Source organism: Lagopus leucura, unplaced genomic scaffold, assembly GCF_019238085.1.
Source record: "Lagopus leucura isolate 7727_CA_CO unplaced genomic scaffold, USGS_WTPT01 Super-Scaffold_739, whole genome shotgun sequence".
Classification (NCBI taxonomy): Eukaryota; Metazoa; Chordata; class Aves; order Galliformes; family Phasianidae; genus Lagopus; species Lagopus leucura.
Window position 1 is genome coordinate 18,011,479 of NW_024962255.1, and position 27,009 is coordinate 18,038,487.

The 27,009-nt window shown below is 39.7% G+C and overlaps 1 protein-coding gene across 1 annotated transcript in view; it reads right to left on the bottom strand.

Moving 5' to 3' along the window:
• Window positions 1-1,332: 1,332 nt before the first annotated feature.
• Window positions 1,333-27,009, bottom strand: part of VSTM4 (V-set and transmembrane domain containing 4) — a 32,190-nt gene continuing 6,513 nt past the window's right edge. The window contains exons 3-8 of the mRNA XM_042863225.1: window positions 22,259-22,327; window positions 20,690-20,797; window positions 17,378-17,411; window positions 12,737-12,843; window positions 12,260-12,318; window positions 1,333-3,814 (exon numbers count right to left, since the gene is read on the bottom strand). Coding sequence (XP_042719159.1) covers window positions 3,689-3,814; window positions 12,260-12,318; window positions 12,737-12,843; window positions 17,378-17,411; window positions 20,690-20,797; window positions 22,259-22,327 — 503 coding nt within the window. The 3' untranslated portion in view covers window positions 1,333-3,688. The remainder of the gene's footprint in view (window positions 3,815-12,259; window positions 12,319-12,736; window positions 12,844-17,377; window positions 17,412-20,689; window positions 20,798-22,258; window positions 22,328-27,009) is intronic.

Genomic DNA, 27,009 nt, shown 5'->3' on the forward strand with positions numbered 1-27,009 from the left:
TGTGGAACAAAGCACAGCAAATGAGGATATTTCAGATTAGCAGAGGAAACTCAAAAGAACAACCATTATCTAGTAGAATTTAGGGATTATATGTTTCACCCTGGCAGTTTAGACTGTGACAGCCAAAATGATCGTTGCACTATGATGTTGCTTACCAGTTTTGATTTGGAAAAGATCTCTAAATAAAAAATCAACAGACTGTGACTATGTATAAAAGATCAAATAAAATTTCAGCTGATCTGAGTCCAGCTATGCCAGCAGAACTTGGCCAAACCCTGGCTAAGGATATAAGTTGTTTGAACTTCTTAAAGAAGAGAACTCCACTATTCTGTTACTGTTGTTCTAAAACAAATAATTTGCTTGTAATTACAGAGATAATGACATTCCAACCACACCTACCATTAGAAAGTTGTAATAAAGAGTGATAAAAACTCCCCTTCCTTGGGCTGCAAAATCAACTCCCACACAGCCTGCAACACTAATATGATTTACTCCTATTTGCTGGTGGAGGATTCTGGTAATAAAATTTAATGTGGGGGAACAAGGCACATTTAACCAAAGCTGTACACATCTCTAATTCTGTTTACAGCTATAGAGTGCAGTACATTAACATTTAACAATCTGACACTAAATTGGTCTGAAGCTAATAGAGCTGTATTTGTTAAAATTTCAACACTGGGCTGTGTTTTACCAATGACACCAGAAGGAGTAACCAAAATTGTGTGACTCAGCAGATTTCAACCACTGTTAAATAAGGTCTTAAGAATCTTCATGGGAGTTCCTGTCGCTAAAAAAAAAAAAGGTGGACCACATTCAGCTCTGCTGCTATTCTGCTTAAGCATGATGGAGTTAGGTCGGAGTGAACTCTACCTTGCATTTCCTGTTAGGAGCTAAATCCATTTTATTCTGTATTTCTACTAGGTTATACTCGATGAAAGTTTCTTCTCTGTAGTATTGAATTGCTTTGAAACATAGAAATGCACAATTACTTGCAAGGGGAAGGATAATGTTTTACTTTCTCCAGTAAAATGATCTCATACTAGTAAATCTGGATGAATATTGTGCAAGAAGCAGCTTAGGAGATATCTGCTCATGAAGACAGGTGTTATCCTAAATAGTGTTTCCAACCTCTCTTGACTCAGCTGCCAGGATTCTGCCGTGATTTACATCAGTCACAAATGGAAAACATTTAAAAATCATGGAATTTTCTGCAGAATGAAAAATTCAGTTCTCACCTACTGAGATCATCTTGTGCCTTGCATTTTGACAAATAATTTTATTCATATCATTCTCTAAAAACAATAAATCCTACACAGACTGGGAGAAATTATCTCAACAAAAAAGGTAATTTATTTAGCTCAATTAACTATTATTTTGGGGAATTAGATATGAAACATAAACAAGAATATATATATATTAATACACAAAGAATGGTATTCATTAAAATACTGGGCATAAGCATACAGTAGAGGACTTGTCTGAACAATGGATATAATGGCCACTTGAATATAAAAGCAATGTTTATATACCAAACTTGTGTAGTTTTTGCAATTAAGTGACCAAATTAGTAATGTGCTAGGCTTGTAATTCTTTTGGAATTAAAAATACTAATAAGCCCTGTAACTTTCCAATGCTTTCCTTACAGCTCTCCTCTCTGAATATTCAGACTGTGAATGTTACGGAATGTATCCCCTGAATGTTTAATGATTCTTTAAGCACCAGGTTTTTTTGGTCAATGAATTGAGAGCTCATGAGTGAATAAGGAATGATGCCATGTTGTTTTGGTGGGTGATTAAATTCCTGAGGTAATGAGAAGGCAAAACAAACATCCTTGACAGCTCATGAACCCAAACATAAAAAATGCAAATAATTGCTAGCAATAAACCTATTAATAAAAGCTGGCATTAGTTTGGAAAGAACCACTTCAATGAGAAGCCAGGGGTGGGATTAGTACTGTACACAAAGGCCAGCCTGACAAATCTTGAATTCTTCTCTTATGAGAGAAGTTTTCAACTAGCATGGAAACAGGTGGCTGCATTTTACATTTACTCAATCTGGCTGCAAGGTAACAGTTTATGTATGAAACGTAATCTCTATCCCCATTCAAGAAAAGTCTAAAAGCAGTTAATATCATGAAGTTAAAGCAGTTAATGTCATCCAAAGACTGCTCTTCTCTGTCACATGCTCCTCCCTGAAGTGCTGCTATTGCACTCTGTTCCCAAGTGCTAACAGCAGCATGAGGGTTCCCAGCTGTGCTCTGAGCCCTGGCATGAACTTACTGTGTCACTGTGAAGACCTGACCTGTGAAGGAAGAAGATACCTGGATAAACTTGATTAAATTTCAAAGCACGTGGCCCACCAGTGCTACTCAAAAACCCACAAGCTGCTGAATGAATGCCCATCAGGAGGCTGCCTCTGCCTTATGTATGCCTAGAGAGCACCTGGCATATGCTGAACATTAGACATCCAGGCCTGAGAGTGGGCTAAAGAACCCATGCTTTTATGTCCCTGTTAACTCTGCAGTTACTCAAGGATTAAAGCTTCCAACAGCAGAAAGGAGCCGGGTGTTCAACCCCAACCATGAGTGTAGACAGAGCATTGCAAATTCAGGAGCTTGAAAACACCAGTCCTTTCATGACTGGCATGCCAGAGAATAACCAATTTTCATCAGTGGATATCATAGGAAAAGGAAGAATCCCTTTCAGCTAGAAAGAGGGGAAGCAAGAAGAGCATTTGTGCAGCCTAGTTTCCTACCTCCCAAGCCATTGCCTTTCCAGAGAAACAACTCCAAGGTAAGTAAGCAGGGTATTACAGAGTTTGCTCTGTGCTAAAGGAGATGATCTGTGATTTTCCTTTCACAGCAGCAGCTTGCTAATAGGCCACGGGAGGCAACTTTTGCAGGTTTAGGAGCACCACCCTACAGGAAGGCCAAAACCAGTGTCCTGGTTCTTGGGAAGTTTCATACTATCAGCTTTTTCCTATTCTCAACCAGAACTATAAAAGCATCAAATCCTGGAAAATATTCCCAAACTATAAATATTTTTCCTCAGATTGGTATGGTTTAACAAAGAATGTTTCCTTTGGATTATTTTGAAGTGTTTGATTGGAAGTACCTAAGAAGGGTACATAGAAAGGGAAGTTGGAAATACAGAAACCAAAATTTTGATAACTACTATGAGCTGGGGGAAGGCAGAAAAATTAATTCTAGATATCCATTTTCTATGGAAAAAAAATCTCAGTTTTACTGAATTAATATTTTTCTGATGTGATGAACAGCAGAAATTTGATGAACTTCTGGTCAGTGGTCTTTCTTTGGTGGAGGAAGCTGATGTGCTCTGATCCTGCTGCTGGTATTTCTGAGGTGGCTCAGATGTCCATGTTTGCAGCTAGAGTTGTCACATTAATGCCAAAGAAGGAATGAAGATTAGCACTGAAAATGTCCAAGTGGAGCTTCATTCTCTGTAAAATGGAGGGGGCAAACGCTGCAAGGGTGTCTCTGGGATGTCACTTGTCAATCAGCTGCTCATTCTGTGATTACTTCCAACTACGTTTTGTTTAAAAGTCATATAGAAATACAAAAGCACATGAATGTCAATAAAAAAATATGGACATTTGTATGGTCTTTATAAATAAACAGCACAGCAAGAATTAAATAGAACACAAAGGACAGTTATATAGGCATGAACTGTTACAGCTTGTTCTCCTCAAAGAGTATCTGTGCGTAGACTGTTGTACTGGAAATGCCTTTGGCCTCCTGAATCGGCTTCATAAGTTCAAGTTCAGCATATGTTAAATTCTCTTCAGCGATTTTTGGCTAGGAGACAAACAACAAATTAGTTATAATTCCATTATCACTGAATGTAAAAATCACTTTAAGTATCCAATTGAATAGAGTGTACTTCTTCTCTCAAGCGTGCTTGTTCTACTCTGCTGCCAACAAATTTACTCTGTACTAAATGTAGCTAATAGAGGAAATAAAAGTAACTTTTGTGCCTCACCAGTTATAGCCACAAACAAAGGAGTTGCTTTCAGGTTGTATCTGAGCTTTGGATTTCAACCCAGCTCCAGTTTGTCCATGGAAAGTTAGTCTGCATTCCTCAGAAAAGGGTTAAGTGCAAAGACTCTGGTGTTCTCATGTTGAAGACTGAGAAGGACAATTAAAAAAAGCAGCCATGTAGTTTGTTGCAGTCGCAAAACTATACCTCATAGGAAAGTATCTCTGAGACCAGGAAAGGCTCTCCAGCTGCAAACTGAAAACTGACTCAAAATTCATAAAGTTCCCCCCATTCAAGCATTATAATGGGGAAAAAAAACATACACAAAAAAATGTTTTCCCGAACCAAGATTCCTTTACATTTTGGTTACTGCTATTTTGTCCTTTCTGACTTAATACACGATTCCTGTTTCCTTTAGAAGTGTTTGAATAATTACTATATTATCTTCTGACTAAGATAATATTCAAAATAAATATTGAATATTCTCTGAAAGCAGTCCCCCTGCTCCCTCACTTCCTGTCTTTTGTGCTTTCCTGGAATCCTTTCATTGTGCCCTGACAGTTGCTCACACTCTTTGTTTCAGATTGTTTCCCTCTGGGTGGATCAGCTTATGGTTTTCCTGCATGAATTTAATCTTAATTCTCCTCTGTAGATCTGATACTGAAATACTCTGTGCAGCTGCTATTGCAAGTGCTATTGCTGCAGTCAGCTGATCTGTGCGTGTGAGTAAAGGCCTTCTACAGGATTCTAATATTTGCACTTGGTTCTTCATATGGTCTTCCCCTACCTTGCAAGGGTAGCCTTACTTGATCTCAACTTCTGCTTCTTATTTGCTACTGAATGCTTCTCTACTGACTTCACAAAATTTCCTCCTTTTGTGGATTTTTCTGGTGCAATAATATAAAAGAACATTGTATGGACTGCAACTGGATCTCATAAATAGCACAGAAAGGAAGCCTTTTTGATCACATATTGGGAGTGACTTAAAAGGTCAGAAAGGCATCCATGCTATGGGTTAAAGAGTTAAAAAAGCTCTTAGTCATCTGCTGTGATTAATTACATTTCTCCTCCTTCTGGCATGAAAGTATCTAACCTCAGGGTTAGATAGGCAATTGTTTTTGCCTTTTTTGTTTAGTATTCCTTTACAGACCTCAAAACTATACCTGCCTGTCTATTCAGTTGAAAGTGAGCTAGGTTGATGGTGGACATCACAGTAACTAATGCAAACACTGAAGGTTTTGTTCTTGGTGTAGCTTAGTAGATCTAGCCTCTGTTTGAAGTTACTGGGAGTTTTGCTGTTGGCTTTAGTGGGAGTCACCTCTGACCCTGAATAGAATGATATGTTGCAAACATATGAAGGTTCCTAAAAAAGAATCTGATAAAACATTACAAACAAGCTGTTGTTCATTGTTAGATTAAAACTCCACTTTTCCAAAGACCAATCCAATACATTTTTGAAGTGGAAATGTTTTCATTGTGCTGTAGAAATAAGTTGCTGAGGGCATACTAAATCTGTATATGCTTTCCTCTTTCATTGTTTAATTGCATTTTATGTTATGTTTCCATTTAGAAAATGCAGCATGTCCTAAAATAGCCACATCAACGCCCAACTCATGTAAATTTCAGAACTAAGATTTATGAAATCATATTGTCCAGGTGTTTTATTGTATTATCTCAAAATTGCATTGTTTTCCAGTGTAGATTATCTCTTTATTCTTACTTTATTCTATTATGTTTGGATATGAAAAATAACACTAGATTCCCCAAAACAGGTCATTGGGCAGTAGTGGCTGATGTGTTGTTTTCATACATTTTTATGATGTTCCTATAGTAAGCATAATTTAATAAAGCCAAAACACACTAAATAAATAATTACATCTAGAAAAGCAATAAAACCAAATAAAATTAGTACTTTCATAAGTGGAAAAGGTACTTCAATTACTGCTACAAGGAACAGCACACCATAAAATGTGTAGAATAATTTCCCTTATGCATATTTCTAGTATGTAATAATTTGATTGAAAATATGAGGAAACACACAGGAGGTTCAAAATTGTGAAGTGTATAGAGTTTTCAGCAAAGGATGTGTAATAACTGCACATGGAAGCCAACGCTACTTTAGAGTACCTATGGTAGCCAGGGTTGTTTCTCCACGCGTTCTTCCATACTTCATTTATCAACCACATATTTAATTCAATTTTGGTGGTTTGTTTGTCCAAACACAATTATTTTCTTTTGAGCAGGTAGAAAAAGAAAACTAATTCTGTGATTTCATCTCTCATTTGGCAATGTAAGCCTGGAATCCTGCCACCCCCTCCTTTTTGGAACAACAGTGTGACTTTCAGTAACTGATGTTTGAAGTGGGACTGACATTTGGACAGAAGAGCGAGAGGCAGGGAATGACTGACTGTTCACCTCTCTCTTTCCATCCTGGCTCTCCACCTACGAAGTCATTGAGATTTCTATGGCTACAATGTCTTTTTTTCCTGAAATATTACATTATTGTTCTAAAATTATATTGAAATTATTTCTTTAAATAGAGATCTGTTCCAAAGTGACATTTCTAGATGCGGCCTTTATCTTGTTCATCTGTTTTGTTCTTGTCTTGGAATCGCACCCTTTGCAGAAATACGTTAGGAAGAGAGTCATCATTTTCCAGTGTATCCTCTAGCAAATACAAAATCACTTGCAGTTTTAATTTTTATTTATTTCAGTCACAGCCTTTCTTTGGGCAACTATTTGAAAGAGTTCAGTTATAGGAACATTTTTTCAAAAAGACAATCTGTGAAGTCCTACACGTAACTATTTAAAAAAAGCTACAGTATGTGTATGCACAATTTTGTTGAGTTTGTCCAGCACAAAAATGCATAGAAAAAACCTTTATGAGTTGAGATTTTAATGAAAATTACTCTGATTATGTCCTGATTATGACCAGATAGGTCAATTTTGTTCTTCTTAAGTTCAGCTGGGTTGTTTAATGGCAGCATCAAAGATGTTTACTGTGAGCAATGTCAGACTGAATTTTTTAAGTTTTAACTAAGACTACTTCTACTCAAATTCAGAAATAGGTATAGAGAAAACAAGCAAATACTAACCTCGTAATTTTAACTTGTTTGGAAAACAAGTCTGGTGGGTTGGAACTAGGTGATATTTGAGGTCCCTTCCAACCTAAGCTTATTCTATGATTCTGTGAAAAACAACTGCTGCCAGCTTGCACTTAGAGCCTCACTGTTTCATCACCTTATCAGTCATTGTGAAAACAGCAAAACAAATCATAGATTGTAAGTTTCTAATTTAAAAAATAATATTGATACCCTATTGATTCTAGTTTACAACAAAAGTAAGCAGGCAAGGTCTCACTTCCCAATTCACTAGTCTTAAGTACATCATTGACTACTGCTTCAGACATTTGCCTTAGAATCCTGTCTCCACATAATCGCATGTGAAGGACTTGTTTGGGATGTGATGCAGAATGAATTTAACAAGAGATGAGGTTAAGAAAATTTTGCTTATTGATCAAATTGGATTATCACCGAACAGAGGCGGACTTAAAAAATGACTTCTACAGACCTTTGTGAGAAGCTGAAGCTAGATCTGTGAGTTGAATTATCTCTCAGAAATGCAACTGCTGGCCAGTAGGAGTTCTGCAGTATCAAGGGAGCCATTGTGCTCTCTGTGCCAAGGCCCAGAAATCTGACACTGGAAAATCATGGAGTGGGAAGTATGTCTTTTAGTGGCACTATCAAATTAAAAAAATGATGGCTTCTTTCCACTAAGATGCCTGGTTTTTAATCTCTAGAAGCGGCTTCGTCACTGGAAACAACTTCCACAACAATTTGTGAGCCCTCTTACAGCACCACATCTAAATTTTGCTTTTGAATCCCACAGAAGTTATGATAGCAAAGTCAGAAACAAACATGATTCACTAAGTCCCATTGAAACATTTATTTTAAAGAAACAGAATCCCATAGACATAAAGCTAGTGGTATCTATAGGGAGATAGTTCATCTTTCTTCATTAATAGAGTTAATGTACCTGGCAGAGGTTTGTCCTGACTGTTTCAACAGCTTTTGCAGAAGAGTCTTTCCCTTTGCTAATACTTTATGCCACATATTATTTTGTTGTATGTGTTACACAGAGTTATTTCTTGATTCCGAACACCGCTGGAGATCAGGCTGATTTCTCTTAGTCCTTCAAAAAGGCTTAAGGATTTTTCTGGTGAGACATGATTAGTGTTCCAAAGGTGTTATCACATAAAAATCATCCACTGTAGGATTTTGTAAATACACAAATCTCAGCACAATTCCAGCAAGAGTTTTTCTGTATTTACATAACCTGTTCTTTCTTAGGGTAAAGGTAGCAATGTGGGACCTGAATGTGAAAGTAGACATAACTCAACAGTTTTGAATATGACTTGTTCTGAGTTTCAACCTGACAATATAAATGATATTCATGAAGAAATGGACAACTCACACCTTAATGAGAGACAGCTGAAGAGACATCATCTGGTAGAGAAATAAATTATGTGGACTGGATGGAAATATTCAAGGATCATAGGGAGTTGAGGAAAAAAAAGTTCAATTTTTCTTTGTATATCATGCACAATGTTACTTGAAGTCTGTGGAGATAAATAATACCTTGAGAAACTGGGATCTTAAATCACAGACTGTTACATGTTGTGGAGGAAACAACCTCTAGCAGAGGATGGCTTTTAATTTAAAATCATGCACGAGGATGAGAGACATGATAGTTCTCTGATCCGGAGTCCTAGAGGTTACTGAGCAGTATTTCATTTGCCTTTTGTTTAAGAAAGAAAAGATCGTGTTGAGACTTATCAGGAGTTCTACTTGTTGCACAAAAAATGATGAGCCCATTTTTCCTAGCTGGCATGCTGAACACAGCATAAGACTGGTTTTGAATAATGTACTGCCTAATTGTAAGATGAAAAAGAGGGGAGGAAAAAAAACTGTTAATCGTGCATAATAACCTTGCACTGGGAAAATTTGTTCCTGTATTCCTGTGAGGCTGAAGTTGTAGGATAACAGCTTGGATGCACAAATTTGTCTGCATGCAAAAAGCAAAAGGAGCTTCTCTATGTATGTTTCAGTGCTCCCTGAAGCAATTCTGTGCAGATCATGCACTTGCACAGCCAGACCCTTTCGCAAAAGGACACCAAAGTCACCGCTTTAGATATGCAGTGGGTCTAGTTGGTTAATTGTACACTGGCAAACATACTCCTGAAACCTAAAAGTCAAAATGATTTTTCAGGTGAAGGAACATTCAGCTTCTGGGCAGCTCTAGGAGCGCCTTTCTTCATTCCTTGATTTGGAATTATACACATATATAGAACACTGAGCTAAATGCGAAATAAGCTTAATTTGACTGAACACATGTGGACAATGAGAGCGAAATGTGGCCTTCTCAGTTCCACAGGTGTCAAACGTGAGTTCGTGTTCAAAACAACTCCCTTCTGCCTTGCAGACACAGCAGAATCAGGACAGCTGTGCCTAGATGAGTTGCTAGCAAACGGCAGGCTTTCAGACACACTGCTCGCTGCAGAGTCAGCGCTTTCTGTGCAGGGACTGTCCTGACATACACTGACTGGCATGCAGCACACTGTCAGCACTTAGCCTGCAATGGAAAATAAGGATGGGATTTTTCAAAGCTGGAAAATAAAAATTCTGAGCTTCCCATTTGATTTGGCCCCTGCCAGGATAAACAATGCTGTCTGCACTGTATGGGCTGTAGATAGAGGTGCTTCTTACAGATAGCTCAAATACAGTCACTGGAAGCTCTCTGCTTTAGAATACAAACAGGACCAATATGTGTCCTGTGATTAACAGAACTCAGATGCCCTCCAGTAACAACTTATCAACGCAGAAGCAGTAGAAGCCAACTCCTATGGACCGTGTGCTTTACGTTTATAGCGTATCGAAGGAACTAGGACCATAGGCATCATTTGTAACATGGACTCATTTGTTTACAAAGTGGGATGACAATCTGACTCGTCAGTGGCAGAATCAGGAATATTTCCTGGATTCTGCCTTACCTGCACAGACTTTCCTTTCCTTATAATTTTATATAAAGGAGATGAAGTCAATAAAATTTTTACTCAAGTTTGCGGTATTTGGTATAACTTGAAACCAAGTTCTTTCCATTAGCTCCAGTGAATCTCACAACAACTCCTATGTTCGGTGGTGCAAATGTTTGTGAAAACCTTTCCATTTCTATGTTCAGCACCTGAAATTCTTGGACTATAACAACTAACCTCTAGGAGGCAATGAAAGGTTTACCAGAAAATTTGGTTGAAGAAGTACAAGATTTGTAGCTACCAACTCAAAGGCCTATGTACTTAAGGCTGTAGCTGAATCTTCCTTAGAGAGAAGAATTTGTGGGCCTCTAGAATTTTCTTCTTCCTAATGACTCTCTGGGCTTCTTGCACGCTATAAAACCCATCCCTTTTTGCAGTTCATCATCTCTATTTCCTCTGATCTGTACACATTTCTCACTGATCTTAATAGAGAATGACACTGATGGGGAATGTTTTTGCAACAAGGGGAGCATAGAATTGTTGTTCTGGCTAAAGCAAAAGCAATATGACATAAGCAGAGTTTTTAAAAGGCTTTACTCAAAGCTGTGCAATTGAACATGATATTAGGTTTTCTCTTTTTGTTTTTAATTTTCATTGAGATTATGTCCATATTTTATCCAGGTTATTGTATTCTTGTAAAATTATACTGCAATCCACTCTAGCATGTTAACAACAAAAGAAATTTGCTGGTTTATTATAAACATCTTTCAAGAAACCAAAAGCACATGTCCTCTGGAAATAATTCTGCCAGTATTTAGGTTATTACAAAATTTTTCCCAAAACACTGGAATTATTTTGTAATGCTTCCTTATACTCAAGCTTGTTTGCTTAGGTTTTCTGGAACATTCTCCTGGTGTGGAACTTCCTTGGGCTGTACAGGGAAGCTGCAAGAAGAAGCCCTGAAACCTCCATAGTTTGAGTCTCTCATTCCAGCTCTATGCCATCTGTGGAAAGAAGGCCCACTACTGACACCAGCTGTGCAATCATTACAGCTGGAAGGAAAGCAATCTCTTATCCTGCAGACATTTGGCAGGATGGCAATTTTTTTTCACCCCAAAAGGGATGGAAAGTTTAAAATCTGAGAGATTTTTGAGGATTAAAAAAATGCCTTGTGCCAAGGTAGCCAGGCTGTGCCCTGACCATGCATAAAAGGGCAGGGAACATTCTGTGACAATTGGTGGGAAGGCTCCCAATCCTCACCTGAAAGTGAGCCCATTGCAGAGGCATTTGGGTTACTCACACAACATAACTTTAGGCACCCACATCCACCCAAGTGCTGAAGTCAGGGAGTTAATCACCCTCTCCATTGCCAGCAAAGGGAGAAAGTATCCCCAAAAATGTAGAGCTGGGCTCCTGCTCCAACTCACCTCAGTCTATTGAGTCCATAGGGAGCCCTGCAGAGGCCTGGCCATAGATGCAGCTGAAATAACTGCTATAAAGCTGTCTCTGCTACCCCAGCTGTCTGGGCCAGGTGCAGCTATGTTACACCTGCTCATCTAGCTGATTTGGCTAGCAAATATCCACAGGTGTTTATAAACAGAAAGTCACGCCCACTAGAAAGCAGATCTAAGATTTCTTCTACTTTATTACGAGCTGCAAACATACATTTCATCCCTTCAGCTATTGCTGACTTGCACCACTATGGGGCAGAATCCAGTCCCCCTCTTTCTGACTTGAAAAGTCACGAAGGCAGCACAGCTATTATCTGCTGAAAACAGACGTTCTCTCGAGCACCAGCTCCCAGCAGCACGTGAGAATCAATAGCAAGTTTCATTTAAGAACAAGCTAAATCTGTAGGCACAACAACTGCAAGAAAGTGGAAAAATATAATCCAGTGTAACCTAGTGCTCAAAAGGAAAAGAGCCAAGATAATTCATCACTTTATAAAGTCATAGAATTACAGAATGGTTGGGTTGGAAGGAATCTTAAAGATCATCCAGCCATGGGTTTAGTGCTCCCCGCCAGGTCAGGGCCCAGCTTTGAACGTCTCCAGAGATGGGACACCCATAGCTTTCCAGGCAGCAGTGCCAGTAAGTGTTACTGTATAAAAAAAAAAAAAAAAATTGTGATTTTTAAGCCAACTTGCTTTTTCTGAACCTGGAGTTCTGGCAACATTACAGCAATCACATTGAGAGAGAAAAATATGGAGAAAATGTCACAGAAAATTACTTACCAGGATCAATTTTCTTTGAGGTTTCAAGAGCTTGGGCTTAGGAATATTGGGTATTGGAGCTGTGGAAATAAATATTAAGGGGTCATTTCAAGTTACTGTAATTCACTGTCATTTTTTAGCATATGCATTAACAATTTATAAATCAGAGATGTATAGTGGATTGGGAGTAAATAAATACCTGCACTTACATTTGTATAAGAGCTATATTTCAGATAACTTACTTTACAATGAAGCACTGGGCTTATGAATTGGGAAAAAAAATGTAAGATTCAAAGATCTCATATGCAAAAGATGCTGTTTGTATGCAGAAGCCAGGGTCAACACAGCTCTTGAGAGCTGGTCACTTGTGATATAATACACAGAAATCCTCCAGTTCCTTTCCCTACCTACTGCTGGCAGAGCCCTGTCACCACAAGCACAACTCTCCCTCCTTGGTATGCCCAGTTTTGAACTCTCTCTGCATCTCCATTCTCATACCTTTTTCTGGGATGGCTGGTGGCAGCTCTGCTTTCTCTTTCCTTTTCTTCACCTTCTTGGGCTGCAGAGGGGACAAGCTTGTCACACTGGTCACAGTCTCCCCTGAGCTGCAATGCAGAGGGACAAGTGAAGGCAGTTCAGGGACAAATAGTGCCAGTGCATTCATGCAAGAAGACATAACTGCCTTTCACTTTTGGAAGTCTCAACCAAACAACCTGGATTCTGACCTGGGGATATACTGAAAAGCCTCTGAGAGGACATTGCAATTTCTTGCGTTTCTTCAGCCGTGAATTTGGAAAAGGCCACTAAGATCATCTAGTCCAAGTATCAAATGTATGTCCCAAAGTCTGAGACAATAGAACCCTGCTTTGAATATTGAGGGGCTTGGATATGCAGTCAGGTTGCAATTATTTGATTCTGTCACTACATGCTAGCTTGCAACTAATGTGAAACAGAATCATAGAACTGTTAGAGTCAGAAAGGACCCCACCTGGTCCAACTCCTGTGCAATGAACAGGGACACCTACAGTGAGATCAGGTGTTCAGAGTCCCATCCAGCCTGACCTTGGATGTCTCCAGGGATGGGGCTTGGTCTACCATCTCTCTGGGCAACCTGTGCTAATATCTCACCACTGTTATTGTAAAAGCTTTCTTCCTTATATCCAAGAAGTTATCTACAATAATGGTAGTGATGCAGGATGGCTGTGGGGATGGTCCTGGCCTGTGCTGGTGTATTACACCACGCAGTGGGACCCTGTCAGGTTCTCCACAGCAATAATACAGACAGTATTCTCTGAATTTTAAGTCATTTGTCCCAAGATGCTGTTCCTCTCCAGGTTCTTTTGCATAATGAAACATTCTCTTTTTATTAATAGAATTAAATATTCAAACAGGGCCAAAGTCTTAATGAAAGTTGGGATGTCTCATCTATTGCCCACACAAGAATAACAAAATAACAGGCATTACAATTCTGCACAGCTGTAAATCCAAATGAATATCACTATCATTGGTGAAATCACTCTGGATTTATGCTTGTGTCAATTAAAAAGCCTCTGGTTTGCTGATTTTGCTGAATTCTGTTCCTCGTATTCACTCTAAAGCATAAGTTTTCTTCCAAACTTCTTAAAAAAATATTTAAGAGGTAAAATATTTTCATAACTTATAAACAAATCACATCAATTATGTAAACTGAGGGTTGCATTAAAGTAATTTTAAAGTCTGCCTGCATAACTGTGAACCTATCCCACAACAACCATTTGTTTCTCTATTAAAATCAAGATGTTAAATTGTTTTAAACCAGCAGCAAATGAAGCTGTCCTGCCCAGCTCCATTGCTCAAACACAGCAAACTGCAAAGGACAGAGAGCATCAAAATGGGGAGGGAAGTCACTTTTTGTTTGGTGTTTTTGCTCATTAAGGCAGACGTACAGCTTAAAGATACTACTGTTCTAATATTGCTGCTTTTAGCACAATATATGAAAAGGCTCAGTGTCACTTCATTGCATTCGTTATTCCTGTTTGGCTGCTGAAAATGTGAAGCTACAGAATAATGTATTTATGGCCTACACTTTTCTTGTAAGTGCCAGGTCTGTACAGGGTTAACTGATTCTGAAAGAGACAGTAATTGTGCTTGCTGTCTCCTAACTGAGCTCCTCAAGCCAAACAAGGAGGCTCAGAAAACACTCCTTGGCTCTGAAACACTGTGTCTTTGTGAACTTGTCTTGTTCTGCCTTAAGGAAGAAAGTTACTTTTTATCTCCAGCTCCTTCTCTGGCCTCCCAGCTTCTATTTCAACAGTCACCTGCGTTTCTTGAAGGATCTAATGAGCTTTTAGAGTGAGAAAGAGACAGGAGTTTGGGGAGAAGAAAGCCTGTGGAAGGCTGCTGAGAGCTGTGTCACCAGGACTGTGATTTCCTTGGAGGTTGTGGCTGGTAATTGTGGAGTACACTATGTCAAGAGCTGGAAAACTGCTCCCGTTTGGTGCCTTGCTACCCTTAAGATGTGGGACTATTCCTCTGGCTGTCTTGGTCAGCTATTCCCTCTTGTCAATGATCTGACAAGGGTTATCATAGAGGTTGGAAAGGACCACTAAGGCCATCTCATCCAACCATGAATTCGTCACCTCCATGCCCGCTAAACATGTCCATCAGTGCCTCTTCTTGAGCACCTGCAGGGACGGCGACTCCACCACCTCCCTGGGCAGCACAGATGGATTCACATAGACGGCTGTGTGGGAAGGTGCCTGGGAGTTGGATACTTGGTTCTGGTTCAGTGTGGCAGAACTTGCTCCTACACTGTCAGATTGGTGGTGTGGGACCAAGGCACTGGGATGAATGGCTTTTTGTACCTTGAATTGTCTCTGGAAGAACAGTGGCAGAAGGACTGGCGGAGAGCTCAGGCCAAAACAAATAAATAAAGGGCAGGAAAAAAAATCCCATTTTCAAAGTTACACCTCCTGAGGGTTTCTTTATCTGAACACTGGCAAAATGATCCAATAACAAGGCAGATAATAAGAAGGAGGATATTTAAAGAAAGAGGATATTTAAAGAAAACCTCAGAAAATAGAATTAAGTGGTTTGGAAAACCCAAAATAACCATGCTTTTTATTTAGTTTTTTATTTTTAAAATGTGGGAAATAAATGGGTTTGGGTTAACTCATTTTTTTCCCTTAATTTGTTCTTGGTCAAATAGTAAGCCAAAGCCCAAACATTTGCTTTGTTCCACTCAGGAAATCTGGATTTAATTGTCTTTTCTGCTGAGGCTATTTTGTGAGTCCTGGGACTCACATCACTTAGCTTCAGTTTACAATTAAGTGAAGCTATTATTATGATATCAAAACATGAAATATTTTAAGATGCTTAGGTATTACTGCAGCGGGAGTGCTGACAGTTCTTAGACACCAGACTAGTGTAATTTTGAAACTGGATTCTCACTGCTTTCACAACTTGAAATATTGCTAGGGGAGTTGGAGCTAAGCCTCTCTAGTCTAGGCTGAACCCTTGAGACTGGCAGGAATCTCATGCAAATATGTTCATCAGTTTGACCTGGGTTCCAAGTCTGAATGTTTTAAATTAAGAATTCAAATGTTTGGAATTAAGTTCCAAGACATGCTAGCAAATACTTCTAGAGAATAGCAGGTGAAGTTCTACCTGCAGTGCAGATAGATGAGGCTATGTTACACCTCTCATATCCTCTATCACTTCAAATTGTCTGTGAACTTCTAAACTGTCACTGCCTGGCCTTAGCACTGAAGGTGCACTGGTGGCACCTAGCTAGAATTGAACAGTGCCCAATGCCAGCTCACACAACTGCAACTCTTTCCTTTCAGTTGGTTTACCTACAGCAGTGACACATCTGGATGAGCCATAATACGAGATCTGCTTGGAATTCAGGTTTTGTGATGCCTTGAAGTGCACCCTTGGCTAGGAACAAATGGAAACAAATGTTTTGCATTAGATATGGATCATAGTGTGTCTAATACCATTTACAAATTTAGGTACAAGAACAGTCCTAATGTGTTTAAAGAAATTGATGGTTCATGTTTGGAGTAGAGAGTGAAAAATAAAAGGTCCTAAGAGTGAAAGAGAACAAAAATCATGATACTGATAACATTCATAGACACTTAATTTCAAAGCCCTGAAGTCAGCACACTTCTAGGGAGAAATGAAAACTGCTGAGCTGTCTGTACATTTTTGGTGTGGTGCAATGGCTGGTTAGGGTCATAGAACAAAGATCTTCAATGAATAACATGAAAGCTTCAGTTTGTACTGACCTCTCCTGAACTCTCTGTAGCCTTTTTTTGACTTTGCTTACATCTGAGTGTTGGTTAGATTGAATAAAGCCATTATCTCATGAGACAGCACTAAAAATTACCCTAGTTGAGGATCTAGGACATGCTATACTTGGCACAGAATCAGTTTGCTAAAAAGATACTATGAGAAATAGCGTCTGTGATACCAAGCGATTCTGGATTTAAACTATAATGCTAGGAACACATGTTTTTTGTCACTGAAAACTGGGAAACAGCTGTTCTTTCCCATTATTATGAGGCATCACTCTTTAATCTTTTTTGTTTGTAAAAAAATATTTGTCATCTTTCTTTTACTGCTGGTCCAGCACAGTTTATATCTTAAGAAGCTCATACGTTGGAAATCAGTTTTATAGCACCGTGCAATTGAAAACTTGGCAGTCAGTACTATTTAAAGTGATTAATGACTGCAACAGAAATAGAGTTTTCCCATCCCTTGGAGTCTTCAGCTGGGAACAGAGTGTGGGCCTAGAAAATCTGATTTGAGCCCCAGTCCAAGTTATGTATGCAGGATTTATTTGGTCACATTGTGGTATGCTTTGTGTAGGAGGACGGCTTAAGCCATTGACATCTGGGGAGGTGCTGGGAAACCCTGGAAGGCCATACAGGATCAAAGCAGGCTTCTGCAAAAGGCAATTCAAACTGTAAAGGAAAAGCTTTCCACTAAAGCAGACACTTTAGAAAGCTTTACTCATGGAAGAAAAGAATCATAGAACGGCTTAGGTTGGAAGAGGCCTTAAAGCTCCCATCACCTGCTTTGGGTAGGGTTGACATACAGCAAAACCAAGAAGGAACTGGTGCCTTGGTTATTGTAAAGAGAACAGTAATCTCTTACCTGTTCTGGGGGCATTTCACCAGGTAATGCTTCACTGTTAAAGAAAAGAAAGAGAGAAAATGTGGCTTCCCACCAACACAGTTTGTAAGTTACGAATGGACACTGTAGGTAGACCAGTGCTCCTGGGACTTCAGAGGTGTCAAGTGGTCACAGTGGGAGAGCAGCCAATCAGCACCGTATATAGCGGATTAAAATGCTGTCTGTCTCAAAGCTGCGTTTGGGAGAGGTAAATGTATCAAATAACAGAAACAATCTGCTGTGGAACTACTGGGCAGCTCACATTCCAGTGGTCAGCCCAGCCAAGGGACGGCTTGCTTAGGAAAAGCACAGCAGGCCAGTAATTTTACTTTGAAGACTTCCCTTATGGTGCCTCTATTTATTTCCAGAAGCCCAAAATAAACCATTCTGCCACAGGAGCCACTGCCATTCATAACGCAGGCTAAGCTGCAGCTTCAGGCATACAGGGGTTGCCTCCTAGGATCGAACTGGAGGTCTAGACCAGCCAGACCCACCTCTGACAGCTCATGTGTGTGAACTGCTTAAATCCATCTGCTTCATACTGCTTTGAATCAGTAGCCCGGAGCAAGGGCAGCTTCCCTCCTGCAGCCTTTCAGGAGCCAGGGTTATTGAGATGCTCTTCTGTGGCTTTGTGGTTTCTGTGCTCTGCCCAAGCTGGGTCATGTGCTAAGCACAGAGAAAGGAAGGCAGGAGGAGAGCCTCTGGTTCTGCTGGTTAACCTGGGCCAACTTATTTCTCAGAAAGAAAAAAAGGGTGCACCCTGTGTAATGCAACATAGACACACACAAACACTGTCTCTTAATTTTTTCAATTCTTACCAAATTACTCTCTTCTGTGCACAGAATTTTTCACACTTTCTTACCTCAACTGTCCTATCCTAAGGAAGCTGCATAGTCCCTTCTGGGCTGTATTTCAGACCTAAAGGAAAAGGGAACTGAGAGCACTGAGAACTGGGGCTAACACACCAGAGCCAAGTCTCTGTGTCTAGGCTAGCTAAGACAGGATTTCCATCTATCTCTGCTATCTTCTTCAGGTGTACAGTTAGGACAGTAGGTCTGATCCATCAAGAGATACCATTTACACTGTTGGAATGCATTTGACAATTGCTAGGTATGCATGACTTTATTCTGCCCTAGAGCAAAAGCTCTCATCTTTTGATCCAAGGACTGTGAAGAACAGACTTCTACCAAAGCCCAAGGGCTGTCTGCCTGGGGTAGGTGATTATTTTTCTGATGTTGGGACTGAGAAACTGTGAGGAACTTGGAGAGAAGGTGGGGGGAGATTGGAGGAGAACTGTAGGTGTGTTCATGCTTTGTTTCAGGTGTGTTCCCCTGAGAGAGTGACTGGAGACAGTCAGAGAGAAACCCTAATGGAAATACACCCAGCAGGTGGGGCAAGGAGGTAGTTTGGTTGTCCTAGGCCCCTGACGTAGTTTTGAGGAAAACTGCAGAGCCAGGCTTCTCTTGAAAGAGGAGGAAGGTGATGGAAGCCTTCACTATGCTTCACCATGTTGGAGGAAGATGGGGGTACAGAGTGACAAGGATGGAAAGAAGGTAAGGTAACACTTTTTGAGGAGAGATGCCTTATTCTAACTGTATGAATGAGACCGCACTGCTGTTTTCATTCTCTGCTGCTTAATGGTCTGGAAAATATCTGACCAGGTTGCCCTGGGTGAAAGGCTATATATGTGTATGTATCTATATATGTTGAATACTGAGTGTGTATATATATACATATATTTGCTATATATGTAGGTGTTGAATACTGAGTCCATATCTGCTAAATTTTATTGTTACATTTCCATTGGAACCACATTTAATGCTGCCAGTGTTTTCTGGACAGTGCTCAAAATCTAAATAAATTTTGGTTGTGTGCTATTTTTCAGATATTAGGGTAGGGACAAAATAATTTAGCAGCTCAGAAGAAATTGCTTTTTCCCTCTTGTACATACTTTTTGTACTCTATATTACTTTTATATTTAGCTTCTGTTGGCTCATTGTGAAGAAAGATATTCTCCATGCTGCTCATTCACTTATGCCAGAGTGAATAAACATAAGCAGAAACAAAATCTAGCCCAATGTTGGCTAGAGGAAAAAAAAAAAAGATAAATCGGTGCTTGTGGCTGCAAGGTGACTCACCGTGACCAACACACTTAACTGTGGGTACTCCCTTGGCACAAAACCTTTATCATCACTTAACAGGGTAGGAAGAATAACACTGATCTTATTTCTTCCTCTTTGGCAAGCACTATTGCTGGGTTTGAACAGAACTTGAGTTACAGTACTGAGTGTACTACCGGGAAATCGGACCTGCAGCCTGAAATATAGCTGTGGTCAGGCAAGGGCTTCTGTAGAAATCAGTGTTCTGGTTTACGTGTCTTCTCCCTCGTGTATCTGACTCACATATTCCTCTGTGGTACGTGTGATGTGCTGAAGAAGCAACGAGTCATGATTCTCTTCTGTCATTAACAGGGCGAATCACTAACCAAACTCTTTTTGTCAGAGCTTCTGTTTGGAAATGGCCCTTTGTTCTTTCAATTCTGCCAATGTGAGGTCTCTAAAACACACCATTCTGAAACAGAAATGAAAGCAGAGCTGCCACTGGTTACTCCGCGGATCTGAAGTAGCAATTCTGATTCTAACAGGGCTGCTTTCAGGCAGGCTTAGCCTCTTTAAAAAACTGTCTCTGGGGAAAAAAATGAAATAGTAGTCCTTTGTCTTGGAAGACTATAGTAAAAATGCACATCTGAATAACAAAATGATACTTTAGGTTCAAAGCACACTACAAATGAGTGCTAATAACAACCCTCATTTTCCCAAGTATGTTGACAGCCAGACAGGTAGGGATGAGGAAATGGAATAAAAGAAACCCTCTAAACATGTCTGCAGAAAGCCATTCCTTCACAATTTTAGCTAGATCTTGTCAAAATGCAATTGAATAGTGCAGCAGCACTTAGTCTCCTTTGAAGGAAGTCCTAACAACCTCCAGCTCATGTTTATGAAAAGTGGAAAGGTTTTGCAAAGTCCAATTCAAATTTAAAGTGAAATAGCTACTCAAAGGGAGCAAAATGCCTTTGTTCTAATTAACCTGTGGAGGAATCCAATTTTTTTCTGACAGTAATAAAGTGGTCTTTCCTACCTATGTACATGTATGCATGTATACATATATATACAGCTTTCATTTAAATTCGAAGTAAGGAAATATTTTCCTTTCCTGCATTTTCTCCACACTCCTTCTCCCCTCTCCCTCTTTGGTATGGGTTTTGCAGCCAGCAAGGAAGGATATTTTACTCACCTGTGCATCTCCTCTTGTTCAGAAGTGACTGACAGAGAATGACGAGTGTAAAAAGGAGAACACTGATGATTCCTATTGAGCACACAAACACTGCGTACACATACAGATCTGAAAGGCAAGCACAGGGGAGGCTCAGTGCTGCAGCTGTATGTTTCATGCTTACAAGACAAAAAATGTTTCAGTCAACAAGACTGAAATAGAGCATGGCCTGAAAGAATTAGGGTAACTGTTCAGAAGTAATTAACTCTCCTGAAATTTTCATACAATATCCTACTCAGCTTAAAATTTGGATGAAGTCTCCATGAACAGTAATAAGTGCATTGATGAGGGCTCGCTTTTGGGAAGAAGAGAGCTGGTTTGGTTTCTTTGTTTAATTTTCTTGTTGTAGTGGTGGTGGTTTGGTTTTGTTTTGGTTTTGGTGGGGCTAACAAAAAACAGAGCAACTTCAGCTGGATTATTTCCCAGTTTAAACAGCTGTACTGATTTAAAAATAAAAAAAAAAAGAAAATACTGTTTAAAAGTGGCACTAGGGAGAGATGTGGGAGTGCTGAGTGAGGAAGAAGGAAGGAAGGAAGTCTGCAATTATTTTTTCGGTTGCAGTACTGGTTTGAAATTGTTGTCTATATGTTTTCTTTATTTTTCAATCTACAGCATCAGACTCCCTTTATGGCTTTCAGTCATTTTCCATAGCACTTTCTCACCTGAAGGGACAGGAGTTCTACCATGGCACATCAAGACAGAGTATTTTGTTCAGAAGCAGAAGGCTTTGATGACTTATTCTGCTTTTACTAGAATTCTAAATAACGCACTTCAAGGATGCTTTACCCATTAATGTCTTCAAACTTTGCCCTTAGCGAAGTATACTGGCTTCTTTCCTGCTTTACAGACAGGAAACCAAGCTTCAGAGGTCAAGTGTTATTGCAGAAAATAGCACTGCTGGAACAAGACCCACTGACCTACAGCTCTGTGCTTTGTTTTCAGTGTATCCCCCATACACAGAACAATAGTGTCTGTAAGTTGTGGTTTAAACAGCAAGGCTCCCCATGGAATGGTGCGAGCAGAGACTGGTGTGCAGCAGAGCAGCATGGCTGTGAATACCGGGCTGCTGCGTTGGTGTTGGCAGTGAGAGGAGGAGGAGGGAATCCCAGCTGAGTGTACGTTCTGGATTTCCAAATATCTTGGAGCAGATGTTTGATAATCTACAGAGAAAATACTGCTTGCCTTGAAACTCCAGGGAGCTTTAAGCATTTCTAAGGCCAGTGGGAACACACAGTGCTGAGTACCTCTTCAGATATGTCCAGCACCGCTCTGAGTAAGGGTCTGCATTTGTATTTCACAATGAGCCAGGCATAGAGTATTCCAGCGTTGACTGTAATAAAAGTATAAGGAACTGGAACCTTCCATTCTCATTTTTCTAGCAGCTGGTACTCTCTGGGATGCCTTCCGAGGCACAGCCTGAGTTTGCACAGTGTGCAAAATCAGGCCCAATGGGAGCATTTCAGCTGTACTGCAGTGTTGGGCCACGCTAACATCTTGTATGCAACCAGCAGCAGTTAGATGCATCTTTACCTTCAAAAAACTTCCAAGCTTCATGTTTTTTCTTGTAAGTGGGATCATCAGAAGTTTTCGATGAAATCACTGGAAAAAAAAAACAACAGAGGACATAACAAGAACTAAAAATACAGAGCATAAGGTGTTGGGATTACTTGGAGTAAAGTCTGTTTTGCCTCACACGTCAGTGCACCAGATAGTAATTTAACTCACAGGATAATTAACTTTCAATGAAACACTTCAATTATAAAATAGTGTTATTGAAATATCTCCTATCAAATCTCATCTGGTTTGGTAGCCCCAGCGAGAGCTACATGGCTTGTGAGATGGGATTCCTTCTGTCATCTTATGCTGCAAAGATGCAGCACGTGGCTCTTCAATCAGAAGTTAAATGCAGTGAAGGGGAAAGAAACACGGCTTTAAAGAGCCTAGATTTTAGAATAGTGGTGGATACAGACTTGTAAGATCTGTAATGGCTTTGTGAGGGTGGTCTGAGTATGCCAGGGAAGGAGCTGCCATTAAAATCGTATGTGGCTATTTTTATTCCCACTCTCTGTTCTCAGTTACCCAGAACTACTACCTCTAGGGCTATAATTTGTGTGTCCATCTCAAAACAGGCTACTTCTCAGAAAGGAATTGAACAATTTTTGTTCAAAAGAGTAGGAATTTGTTTGATTTAAGAAAGCTTCCTAATGTTGTAGTCCATCTCTAAAGGGAAAAACAAAAACAAACTGGAAGAGTGACAGCTTTACTGAAGGACACAGCTCTGAATATTTCCTGAGTACTGACTTCTAGCAAGACACATTAGGCACAGGTTTTTTTTTAAAAACAGGAAAGTCACTCTGACAATGCTTGGCACTGAAGTGATCTCTGCAAACACACTAGTGACTTTCCAGCCTCAGGAATGACTTTCCAGACCCTTGATTTTTGCCCAGCTTCCTTATTTCTCATGGATGTCCTTTGACAGATTGTCTCTTCCCTGCAATTCCTACAACAGCACCCAAATAATCCATCAAAGTGAGATGCTGCTTGTGAGTTCTTTCTTTTCCTGCTTCACTCAAAAGTTGGCTTCTGTATCCTACCTTTTAGAGATACACAGATAGGACACTTGCATATCTGAGCTGGGAAGCAGAACACTTCTTAATACTCAGTGTTCTTGGCTTAGCAGCAGAAACAGACTAGGTTAAACACTATAACTATATAAGGGGCTCTGTCACTGCCATATCAAAGACTGCCTGCTGAGAGCAAAATAGTTTATGTTCTTCTCTGTAGAAATTCCTGTGCCTATGTTGTGGAGTTTTCCTGACATGTGAGAAGAAAGTTTGCATGCACGCAAGTCATACTAACTCAATTTTATAGCCTAGAGAAAGGGCTGACTGAATGGCTATGTTCTAATGCAGGTAACAGGGAAAATGGCAGCAGGTTCTGCACAGACTTGTTCTCTCTGAAAGAGAAGCAGAACTGCAGAGCTCTGGGCAAAAGGATGAATGTCAGTGTCATAACAACTGTACAACCCAGTTCTAGAATCCAAATGCTCTGACTGCTGGATCACCGTCCAAACCCCTCTCTGCTCTCTTCAGCCTGACTGTTTACGCATGCTGATTTTTTTAATGACATCAGATTAGATGATCTCATTTATGTTAATCCATGAATTCTTCTGTTATCCATCCTTCTAATACAATAGGAGTATGGTGATGTCCTTCAGGTTGCATCCAGGAGCAGTTCACAGGGCAAATCACTACAGAAAAGTATTCTACTGGAAAGGAAGTTAGTTAAGGTGTGTCCTGCAGGATTGTGATGTGTGGGGCCAACTCAGTGAAAATGGAACTACTTTCAGGTCTAATGAAATCTACTGTTTAGTTATGATTGTAAGCTCATCCAGAATATTTATTTTACATCTCTACTCAGCATCACAACAGTAGATTTTTGGCAAGCATTTTAGAATACATGCACTGGAAAATGGTCTTCTGTTCATTTTGGGGAAAAAAAAAAAAGTCTTGCATTCTTTTATTTTGCAGCATTTTTACTTGGAGAAAGCATCACAAGCTACTAATATTCAAAAGAATTCAAGATCTGTCCTATAGGAAACTCACACACAAGCTTTCCAACAAGACAGATTGTTGTGATCAACTATTCTTGCTTGTGTTGTGAATGCCAACAGGATTTTAGTTGAACTGTCTAATTTTCTACTTGTCCTTCTACAGTCTCATCTCTTGGATCATAAACCACTTGGAAGACATACTGCTCTTCCTAAGCCATGTGCAGCACTTGGTACAATGTACTTGAGGGATTACCCGACTGTAAATGACAGAGGGTGCTGCATATTGTTCTGGAGGCTACTCATTGTTCTGAGATTTCTCATAGGAAGGTGTTTACAATGGCTTTTTTTTCCTCAAATAAACTCTTTTTTTTTCCTTTTTTTTTTTTTTCTGGTGTTTTCTGTACTACAATGAATAATACTAACTTGTTTTCAGGCTAATATTGACCAGATAAGACCAGGAAAAGAACAGATTCCCCTAATGAGAAGATGGGCAAAGGGGAAAAGGTCCACCCACCATAGTTCGGATTTAATATGTTGCATGGCTGGAGTAGGAGACACTTCTTGGTAACGCGAGGATGTGGATTTCTGTGGGGTTTACTACCAGGGCTTAATGGTTCATTTACGTAAATTGTTTGCTATCTTATTGTCAATACACCTAAAGGGGCAAACTCAAATGAGGCATCTTGTCTGAAAAATGTATTCAGGTACTGAAGAAGAAGGTAGATATGTAACATATTTTCACTGACACCACTAAACAATAAGGAGCTATATAGCCTGTAACTCAGCTTTTTTCTTCACAACTCCAATGCGTTTGTCCACAAAGAATTATGTTGCAAGAAAATACATTTGCAACCTCTTTATGTACTTACACAAATTCACACTAGCAAACAACAGAATGTGCATATGAATAAACAGCATTAGATACAACAGTCCCAGGCTTAATCCGTCAAGTTATTTTACTTGGGATGGTGCTACGCTTTGTGACTGGTAAGGGTTCTGTGATGAACTGCACTGGGCTTTTTCTGCTTTTGAAGATGCAGAAAGACTCTTCATTCTGTGTTCCTCCTGCAGTTTTCTGTCTTATGCAGTGACTTCTTCTTCCTCTATGAACCAAGTGAGCAATATAAATGGTATTTCTGCGTCCACTTGATGTGCAAGCTTGTATGAAATTTACAGGTGCTTTAGCAAAAAGATGTCATATTGAATTAGTGCATAATACAGCCACATTAAATGGAACAGAATGGCTGAAAAGACAGTAACTGTAATGTCTTTGAACACTGTTACCTTTGTTGATACAGCACAAGCAGTGCAATTGAAGTATCCAAGTGCTTTAGGCAGTTTGTATTGCTCCTTTTGCTCTATCTTGGGTCTAGCTGTAATATAACTAAATCCCTCTGCAATAGAAAGTGTAACTGATTATAGTATAAAATACAAAATGCATTTGGAAGAAAATTTCCCTGAAAACCTCAAGTGCTACCACTGGGGAAACTGGAGATTTTATCACCACTCTGGAAAGTTGCCTTCCCTCCTGTGTGTAGCAAATCCTGTATAATCAGTGTATTATCTGAATACTAGGACCCAAAGGTCCCCCTTCCTACCAGTTCCTTCATGACAGTGGTTGAATCTCTCATTTTAGCCCAATATGGAGGGGTAAAGGAGGAAGAGAGAGGGAGAGGAGGATGAGGAGGAGTGCCAGTTCCTAGGCAAGAGCAGGAGCAGCAGGGAAGAATAACTGCTGAGTGATAAGCAAGCTAATGCCTGAAGTCTGTAGAGCTAAATCACACATACAATAAAGTTTAATTTCATATCCCTGCATAGTTGTGAGACTAACAACTGTGCCTTGGCTCCAGCCACCCAACATGGGGCCAGTGCTCGTGAAATTTAATGATCTCCAGCGATGCAATATGGCTGAACTCAGGAGATGCTGGGCTCCAGCATTTTTACTCCTCTCTACTTAAAAACAAAAGTGTGAAAGCAACAACAGAAATCAAAGATGAAACTGATCATTCTTTCAACTGTGAAGTTAATGAATCCTCTATGAAGTTAATGTATCCTTGTCCCGTCTCCTAAAGACTCCTCTCTCAGCTATAACTTTAGTACTGGGCACTTTCTCCTGTGGTATGTCCAGGAGCCCAAGTCACTGACATGGAGGGTCCCTGGGCACCTGTGAGTCAAGAACAAGTTACTTGTTTTACACTTGGAACTTTCCTTCAATGAAGGAAAAGTTCTGCAGACCCAGTAACAAAATTAGATCAGTTTTTTTGTTGTTGTTTAAAATTGATCCAAGTCTTTGTTACTAAAACAGAGTTTCAGCTTTGGATTGTTAGTGTGTTTTATCACTGCTAAAATCAACATAAAAAATCAACTAATTATGTTATGTTAATGCCGTGATTCCTTAAGGCAGATTTAAGCATTGCTGATCAAAGTGAAGACATTATTTATCTCTTTTTTTTCCACACTGTTTCTCTTGTCCTTCCCATAGATTATAAATCCTGAGACCTGAGCGCTCCCCATAGAAGATCACACACTCACAAAGATTATTTTTTACTGTTTCACTTGTTGTCCTGCTGTGTGTATAATCCAAAAAGGGATAGAGAAACATGAATGATGCCAATGAAGTTGGTACGGAGGAAATGTGCTTTGAATTTAGTCTACCAATGTAGACTCTACATAAATGTGCTTGAATCTATCTGCAAAAGCCTGTCCTTAGTGGGGCTCTCTCAAAGGA